General features: G+C 37.6%; 1 protein-coding gene across 1 annotated transcript; it reads left to right on the top strand.

Annotated features, from left to right (window-relative positions):
- Positions 1 to 291: 291 nt before the first annotated feature.
- Positions 292 to 4029, top strand: LOC116003625 (protein argonaute 7-like). Its single transcript, XM_031243525.1, has 3 exons — positions 292 to 682; positions 1008 to 2190; positions 2530 to 4029. The coding sequence occupies exons 1-3, from the start codon at positions 385 to 387 to the stop codon at positions 3956 to 3958; spliced, it is 2910 nt and encodes a 969-aa protein (XP_031099385.1). The 5' UTR covers positions 292 to 384; the 3' UTR covers positions 3959 to 4029.
- Positions 4030 to 9824: the final 5795 nt, after the last annotated feature.

The raw sequence follows: 9824 nt of genomic DNA on the forward strand, positions 1-9824 counted from the left end.
AACAATTGCCTCCACTGAGGCTCGAATCCACTCCCATCATTCATGTGGGAGACGAAATTCTTAAGACTGATTAAATTATTCATGATTTACCTCTTTCAGCGTCCTTGGACAAGGTTCTCGAACGGGGAAATCTAATAAAAATAAAGAAAAAGAAAAGAAAAATCTCCATCAAGACTGAACTGAGACTGACAAAACTACATCTACACTGAGGTAAAATCCAAAGCCCCCCCCCCCCCCCCCCCCTCTCTGCAATTACTGTTCTGCTTCCCCCTCCCTCAGTGATATCAGAAGCCAACCAGCCAGCCAGCTTCAGAAACAAACATATCTCTCTCATGCAAAGAATCCATTTTGCTCATTCTTGCTTTCTGTCTCTCCAACACCCCCATGGAAGAACAATCAAATAACCCCAACACCAAATTCACATCCAAACCCACCCCTTTCACACCCAACTCTCACACCCACCACCACCATCACACCTTAAACAGAATTGGATTTGGTTTTCTCAGCCATACCCAATACCAAAACTACCCCCCTCTCCTTCCTCTCCCCCCCACCCTCCCCCTCCCTCAAAACCAAAGCTTCAGAGCAAAAACCCACTCCCAAAAACCTCCATTCCACCACCATAACCCCCCTTTTGCCACCCCTTCTGAGCCTCAGCTTCAACATTTCTCTTCTGCACCAGGTTAGTCTTTATCTATGATTAAAGAAAGCCCTTTCCTTTTTTCTTTTCACTGTAATTGCACGTGTTTTTAGTACATAAATATGGAATGTTCTTGCGATATATATGTGTTTTAGTTGCTGAGAATGCACCAAAAAACTTGGATGGACATAACAGTAGTTCTGCACAGGCAAAAACTATTCCAAAAAGAAAGAAAGAAAGAAATGTTTACTTCTTTAAAAATCCTGCCTTTTTACTGTTATAAAGAAGAATATAACCAAAAGAAAAGGAACCCAAAAAAAAAGTTTAAATTTTGTCTTCTTAATCTGGAATTCAACAAATGAATCAGCTTCAAAGGCAGTGCTAAGAAATGGTGGGAGAAAGAATGGGAGCCAAGAATGTTCATTAATGGTGGCAAGAAGACCAGATTGTGGGGGTGTGGAAGGGGCAGTTATCTCTCTGCTTGCGAATCATTTTCTTGTCCGGTTCGATCCTTCCCAGCAGATTTTCCACTATGATGTGGAAATCTCCCCGAGCCCATCGAAGGAGGTGGCTCGATTGATGATGAAACAGAACATTGTTGGGAGTATCGCTTCTGGTTTTCGCCCGGTTTATGATGGGAGAAGGACTATATACAGCCCTGTTGAGCTCCAAGATGACAGGATTGAGCTGTACATTAGTCTTCCCATTCATAACAACAAGCTGGCACTGAAAGATCAGCACAAGATGTTTCGAGTTAACATCAAATTAGTATCGAAATTCGATGGAACAAAGCTCAAAAGCTACTTGAACAATGATGGGGATAATGATGATGAGGGGAGTCCAATCCCACTCCCTCAGGAATATCTCCATGCCCTAGATGTTGTGCTTCGAGAGAGCCCCACGGACAAGTGTTTGTCATCAGGGCGATCGTTCTACTCAAGCTCAACGGGAGGGGCTAAGGAGATAGGGGGAGGAGCTGTGGCATTGAGGGGATTCTTTCAGAGCCTTAGGCCTACCCAACAAGGCCTTGCTCTCAATGTCGATTTCTCAGTCACAGCTTTCCATGAGAGCATTGGAGTGATCCCTTACTTGGAAAAACGCCTCGAGTTTCTCCACGATTTGTCTCAACGAAAGATGAGGATCTTGAGGGCTGAAGAGAGGAAAGAAGTGGAGAATGCACTTAAGAACCTTAGGGTGTTTGTTTGCCACAGAGAAACTGTGCAGAGATACCGCGTTTATGGTTTAACCCAACAGCTTACAGAGGATTTATGGTTTCCTGATCGGGATGGAACGAGTTTAAAACTAGTGGACTATTTCAAGGATCACTACAGCTATGATATTCAGTTTAGAAACCTGCCTTGTTTGCAGACAAGTAGGAGCAAGCCTTGCTATCTTCCTATGGAGCTTTGTGTGATTTGTGAAGGGCAGAAGTTTCTTGGGAAGCTTTCTGATGACCAGACTGCTAGAATTCTTAAAATGGGCTGTCAAAGACCAAGAGAGCGTAAAGCAATCATAGATGGAGTCATGACAGGACCAGTTGGACCAACAAGGTAAAATTAATTTTTTTTGCTTCAATCCTTTGTGTTAGGATCAAGCACTAGCCCTTCAGGCCTCCACCCAACAATTTCCTAGCCACCTGATGCCGGACTTGGCTCTTCACTGGCCTCTAACCTAGCTTTGGTATCACTTGTTATATCAAAAGTTATAGCTTGTAGCGAAGACGCAACTTTATTTCCTTATATTGTCACATTTTCGAGAGGCAGGGTACTGGATTTGGCCCTTCAGGCCTCCGTCCAACTATCCCCTAGTCACCTGGTGCTTGCCTGCCTGCCTGCATATTCTTCTTGTCTTACATTATTCATTGTTTCTTATGTTGTCTTGATTGACAGTGGCATTCAAGAAACACAATTCAAACTTGGGATTTCAAGAGAAATGACTCAATTGTATGGGAGAATTCTGCAGCCTCCCAAGCTTAAACTTGGGGATGGTGGGCAGGTCAGGAATCTTATTCCTTCGCGCCATGATCGACAGTGGAACCTTATGGATAGCCATGTCTTCGAAGGGACTCGAGTCGAGAGATGGGGATTGATCAGCTTTGGTGGCAGCATTGATCAGAAGGCCAACATACCAAAGTTTGTAAACCAATTGTCTCAGAGGTGTGAGCAATTAGGCATTTTCCTCAACAAAAACATGGTGGTTAGCCCACAGTTTGAGCCAATGCATGTGCTCAATAATGTAAGGCAACTGGAATCCAAGCTCAAGAAGATGTATAGATCTGCATCAAACAATCTGCAGCTTCTCATCTGTGTTATGGAGAGAAAACACCGAGGATATGCAGACTTGAAACGAATTGCTGAGACGAGCATTGGTGTGGTCTCCCAGTGCTGTTTATACCCGAACCTTGGCAAGCTTTGCTCACAGTTTCTTGCCAATTTGGCTCTCAAGATCAACGCCAAGCTCGGGGGGTGCACCGTGGCTCTCTACAACTCATTCCCATCTCAGATACCGAGGCTGTTCCAACACGACTGCCCTGTCATTTTCATGGGCGCTGATGTTACTCATCCCCACCCGTTAGACGACTCCAGTCCCTCGATTGCAGCAGTTGTTGGCAGCCTAAACTGGCCAGCAGCCAACAAGTACGTCTCGAGGATGAGGTCCCAAACGCACAGGCAAGAAATAATCGAGGATCTTAGCACAATGGTGGGCGAAATCCTCGAGGATTTCCTCGAGGAGCTCCTCGTGCTCCCCGAGAGAATAATCTTCTTCAGAGACGGAGTGAGTGAAACACAATTCTCGAAAATCCTCCAGCACGAGCTCCAGGCGATCCGAGGGGCTTGTTCAAGGTTCCCGGGCTACAAACCCCCCATCACATTTGCTGTTGTGCAGAAAAGACACCACACAAGATTGTTCCCATCATCACCATATGTCAAGAACAATGAAAATATCCCTCCAGGCACAGTTGTGGACACTGTGATTACTCACCCAAGGGAGTTTGATTTCTATCTTTGCTCCCATTGGGGAGTAAAGGGCACAAGCAGACCAATCCATTACCATATTCTCTGGGATGAAAATCATTTCACTTCTGATGAGCTCCAAAAGTTAGTCTATAATCTCTGCTACACCTTTGTTAGGTGTACTAAGCCTATTTCTTTGGTGCCCCCAGCTTACTATGCACATCTTGCTGCATATAGGGGCAGGCTCTATCTTGAACGCTCAGATTCTAACACTTTTTCCACCATCTCTAGAGCTACCCCTCCCAAGACAATCCCTCTTCCCAAACTTACTGAGAGTATTAGAAAACTCATGTTTTACTGCTAGCTAGCTAGGATCTAATCTCAAAATGTACTGTTTCTTTTCATGTAAAATTCAGTTGCAAGAGTTTTTTTTCAGTGCATGAGTTTGATATGCATTGTTGTTTTAACTTGTTAGATTGGGAAATATAAGTAAATGATGCCCGGGGCTAAAATAAGTGGTTGATCGCATGATCTCAAGTCATAATAACCTGAGGCGATAGGGTAGGGGTTCGAATCCCACTTCAATCATTATTGGAGTTGGACTCTCCAAGTTGTAATAGGATGTAGGTTGGACTCCTTGTGTAGACAGCAAAGCAGGAAATTGACTGAAAGGTTGCTCGTCCAACTCACTTTCCATGCGTATTCCAATAACAATATAACAGCAACCCCAGAGGGTTTTTATGTTTTTTTCTTTTTTGGTTAAATGATTTTTGTTGGTTTAGGTGGAGGAGAGAGAAGAGGAAAATAGACACTGTAAATAATGATTTTAGTGGGATCTACTAGCAAAGAAAAATAAAAAATAGTTGGAGTATGTGAGCATTGGGTGCACCTGCCACGCCTATTGGCCGCATAAAAAACTTGCAATTTTTTTCCCACCCTTTTATCCTATTTAGTATCTTAAAAATTGTGAAAAAAAAAAAAAAAAAAAAAAAAAAAAAAAAAAAAAAAACATCAAATAGTTGGAGATGCCATAAGAGCATCCATACCAGCATTTTTCAGTTTTTGGAACAGTAGCATGATTTTTATCATATTGTATCGGAGACAAGGTTTTTAAGGCAATTATTTCTCCTACAAAACCAAATTCTTTGTAGGCCCTGCATGACAATTTAAATCTAAAAAGAAGTTTGGCAAGTGTGCGTTTTGCGCACATGTTGCGCCTAAATACACGCACCGCTAAGTGCGTAAATGACTTTTGTGTTTTCTGTTTATGTTCTTTTCATTGTGAGCCTGTTTTTGTTTTTTGTTTCTTTTTTTCTTTGCTTCCTCTCTCTTCATCCATTTCTTTCCTACATGGAATGACAAAAATCACATATTAAAAAAAAAAAAAAAAAAAAAAAAAACCAACCTATGACTAATGTAGATGCTCTAAAGAAGCTAAGGGATTTTTGAGGACATTTTATACTTGAAGTTGCAGATGAGAAGTGCAAGTGCATGATATAGTGGGATGAAAGGTCAGAATTATACTGATGGTGTTGATATGAGTAGAGACAGGTAGGATGTAGGGGTGGGCATTGGCAATAATTATTGAATCAATTATAAATACCTTTGAGCAGTAATAGTAGAATAAAGTCTGACAAAAAGGGTTCTGCTACTATATAAAAAGCCTTCATGCACACTGTGTAATACTGTAATGCACTGCTCCTCATGCAACAAGCTGGAGAAAGGCATCATTTTCTTTTATACTATAGCCCTCATGGTGGGCTTGAATGCTTGATAGTGCAAATTGACTCGAGGCAACCTGCATATCGAGAATGAATCGTAAAGAAGGAAAAATTAGACCAGACATTTTATGTGAAAATTCAAAAGGAAAAAATTATGAGTTATTTAAAGCTAGCTTAGGTCGAAATCTACTATTATTGTTGAATAGTACAGATTTGATCTACTCTATTTAATACTAGTAATATACAAATTAAGTATAAGAGGGAATAATAAATTCGAGAAGCTAATTGAGGGTGAGCGATGTGGTTGGGAAACTAACTAATAAGACCGGAGTGATCTGTCCATCTTGGATGATCAAATGCTGAAAATCAATGAAAAAAGGGGAAAACGCAGTAACATATTTATAATTTTCTTTAATTACGATTTTGAATTTAAAAATGATTGACAGTGCATTTAGAAATGGTTTGACTGCACGGAAGGCACTACCAGCTGATTCTTATCATCTTTATTCTCCGTGTCATCATCAAAAGAGTTTCTAAATGCACTTTTAGTTATCAATGACTGCACGGTCAAGCATTTTCAAACGCACAATCGTAATTACATAATACTACATAAATGTCATCACATTTTTCTCCTTTTTCATTAATTTTTAGCATTTGATCATCCATGACGGATCATATTTGTCTGCAGTTCTCACCTGGTGGGGTTGTTCTCATTTTATCTCAATTCTTCTCCCAAAATGTTGAATCCCCAATTCCAAGGGCCCAACCCCCACACCTCGGCCGCATTTAGGAGGATGTAAATCACTGTGACCTCAATGACTCAGCAGACAGGATTAAATATCGGTGCGCACAAGGATCTGTCCTATTTTTCTAAATACTGCCTACTAAACCGGAGCTAAGTCACATTTTATCCCCATTATATATATATATATATATATATATATGTTAGTTGTGCATGGAAGGTAAAAGTAGTGCAAGGCAGGGGTGATGATGTAGGAGAATAAATGAGAGTGGAGTGTAAAAAAATATACAGAAAGTAACAGTGACAGTACAGGAGAGGATAGGAGTATGGAACAAAACAAACGCCAAGAAACGATGGGTTTTGTAGTAAAGCCCTGAAAAGCTCTGACTTTCCCACTCCCTTTTTGTCTCTGATCTGATGTGTACCTCTCTTTTTACCTCTACTCAATTAATGACCCTTTGAATCTATCACTCACACTTGCTGTCCCCATCACTTACACTTGTCATTTTCTCAATTATCAAAATGGAAAGGATGATGCCACAACAATCAATATTGTTCTTATGTATTTGATTTATAAGTAAATCATTTTTTTCGGTCATCTTGTGCTCATTTTGTACCTCTGTAACTCTAATTTTCTTGAGAGGTCATATGAGTTCAAATGCTGATGGTAATGTATTGACTCTTTGGGCTACAACTGATAAAGAAAATATATTGAACATATACTACATTATAATAGAGTTGATAGTATTTCTAAAAAAAAGGAATTTATTTTAGTGTATTGTAATTTAGGGTATTCACTATCGGATATAGTGACTAATATCCTCATTAAATTGTAGGTATTTCTGAAAACTTAAAACTACTGTATACCCAAGGTCAAGGTTCGATCTCTTAACAGCTAGGTAAGGATGACTAGCTAATTCATGATAGCCAAAGAATAAAATGAGTCTTGAAAAATTTTGGTGAAAAATCCTTGTCTCCTTAGCTTTATCTCTAGGGATGGCAATTTCAATCTGTCATGTGGATATCTATCCGAATCCACCTCGCATGAGTCAAATTTTTTTAAGTGATAGTGGGTAGTAAGTCTTAATAAAAATAAACTTGCAGTGGCCAGTGGGTCAAATTGGATTCGATCTCTATGTACAAAACCTGTCTAAAATTCTACCTGACCCACCATATATATATATATATATATATATATATATATATATGTATGTATATATATGTATGTATGTATGTATGTCACTAACTTGTGGTGAATATTAAATCAAGATATTTGAGTTCATTATTACTCACTAAATGTGCTTCACGTCAACTTCTATTTTTGCCTAGTCTAAACAAAATTTTCAAAAACAGGTGAAATGCATTTCACAAAGAAGTTCTGCTCAACTTTCAAAAAGTTGCATATTTTCAACCATGACATTCAAATTTTGTCAGTTCCCCAATAACATTTCCATAAGAATTATTGTTGAAGACTTCATATACAACAAAAATATAAAGCAATAGATGTAGAAGAAGATAGATTAGTGAGAGGAAGATGGGAAATCAAGCATTGAGGAGATGCAGCAGTGATTCCTTACAGCCTGTGGCGTCACAATCGGACACAGAACGGCCCCATCAACAAAATAGCATATTGAAGCTCTACAGATGTTATTGACATTCATCTTGAGTTTGATATTTTCTTAAGAAGATCAAGTCGTTTGAATTCGGAAGTCCTCCAACAAAGAACAAGCTGAGGATCATGTCATTTGAAATTCAAAGGTCCTTCAATGGAGCATTTGAGACGTTGGGTGAAACATAGAAAATTTATCCATACTTTTTTTTTGTGAAGTACAGGGTTTTTACCATCGGACACAGTGACAATCCCCTAGCTGAATTGTAGGCACATTTTTTTTTTTGCGTTTAGCCCAGAATTTTCACCATCGAACACAATGACTAATCCCTTTGCTGTGTTGTACATCTATTTGGTGGGACAACTGGCCTAAAAATTTAAGACTACTTCATATCCAAAGCCAATAATCGAATCCTTGACTTTTGGTTAAGGATGAATGAGCCTCTTTCCACTCAACCACAGTGACTAACACAATATGGCTGAATTTACCCATATTTTCTTGATACTTGTTCTAACCTGATTTTTGAATTTTTTGTTATATATATACAAATTCCATTTTTGTGTTTACACTGGTACCAAGGATGTGAAATTCCAAGTGAAACTGGTAACTTTAGAGTGATAAAATGGATCTAAAACTGTACCTTCCCAACACATGCCCGCAGAAGCTACAAGCTTTATCATTGTCTTCTAGTAACTACAGCTATTGCTGATAGATACATTTTGCAATTTATATTTGTTTACCTTAGATATTGGCAAAACACTACACTTGTACAGTTGTACTACATATATTCCCACTTTATCGAGATTTTTGGTTAACATGAATTCCAATTCAATTACAGTAGATCTAGAAACTACAGTATTTGGTTATGGAATTGCAATTCATTTATCTCCCTAACAATTGAAATTCAGCGCAACTTGGAAAAGAAAAATAAGAAAAAGACTAAATTGTCATTGATTTACACAGTGACATTTTAGTCTTTATATCACTTCTTCTATTCTCATTCTCAATAATTTTATTCATCCCTACCAAGCACCTTATTTATTCGGTCCTGTAAGAAAGTCTTTTGAATCACACAATATTATGTTCAAATTATTTCACATCACTTAATAGTTCATAAATGTATTATATACTCATCACCTCTTGTTTTTTTTTTTTTGAGTACTACTGACTCTGTAACAATGTAGTATCTGTTCATAGCATCATCACCTCTTGTTTGGTTAAGGAAATGTTAAATTGTCCAAAATTTTGTCTTTACTTAATTTTTTGTGACATTTTTTAGAAGTATTGCCCCCAAATTCTTAGACTATATGAGATTCATGAGAATATTAAATTACATCGAAACATTCATTGAACCAAATCATGAATGTATTCGATTTTTGCTTGGTTAAGATTGAAAAAGTATAATATTAACATAGTTTGATTGATGATTTTTTTTAATTATATAAATAAATATACATATACGTGTGCATTTATATCTATGTATACATATAAACAAAAAATTACACACATTGTTGGTGTAAACTAGGGGTGGAATAGGCCAGGCCCCTACATAGGGGCTTACGGCCTAGCCTACTTAGAGCCTAGTCTGGCCTAGCTTATTTAGTAAAAAGGTCAGGCATAGGCCTAATTAGAAGTCTATTTAGTTAAATAGGCCTAGGCCTATATTTAAAAGCCTAGCCTAGCCTATTTATATATAAATAAATAAATAAATAAATAAATAAATAAATATATATATATATATATATATATATATATATATATATATATATATATATATATATATATATTGTATACATAACCTACAACCGTAATTCCTAATACCCAAATCCCAAATACGACTTACTAATTAGTAAACAGTGTTAGATATTACTAGTTACTATTGCTATGATGCTAATATAAATTGCTAATAAATAGTGTTACTAATTACTAGTAATAACTCTGCTAGTTGTTTAGTTTATACAATTTACTAGCAATTAGTAAAATAGTAATACTAATGTAATATGAGTCTACTAGTAATTGATTGCAGGATTTATAGATTTGTAGTAATACTAGTAATTAGTAAACAATGTATTGTTGAATTTTGTATTACGAACTTTTACTTATTAAACTTGTTGTGTTGGATATTGTATTATGAAATATGAACTTATGATTTTGTCA

The sequence above is a fragment of the Ipomoea triloba genome, chromosome 14, assembly GCF_003576645.1.
Source record: "Ipomoea triloba cultivar NCNSP0323 chromosome 14, ASM357664v1".
Taxonomy (NCBI): Eukaryota; Viridiplantae; Streptophyta; class Magnoliopsida; order Solanales; family Convolvulaceae; genus Ipomoea; species Ipomoea triloba.

Excerpts from the sequence above, each read along its gene's own strand:
- LOC116003625 (XM_031243525.1), top strand. The coding sequence starts at position 385 with ATGGAAGAACAATCAAATAACCCCAACACCAAATTCACATCCAAACCC. Across the intron at positions 683-1,007 it reads ACATTTCTCTTCTGCACCAG|CTTCAAAGGCAGTGCTAAGA; the intron begins GTTAGTCTTTAT and ends CAAATGAATCAG. Across the intron at positions 2,191-2,529 it reads GGACCAGTTGGACCAACAAG|TGGCATTCAAGAAACACAAT; the intron begins GTAAAATTAATT and ends CTTGATTGACAG.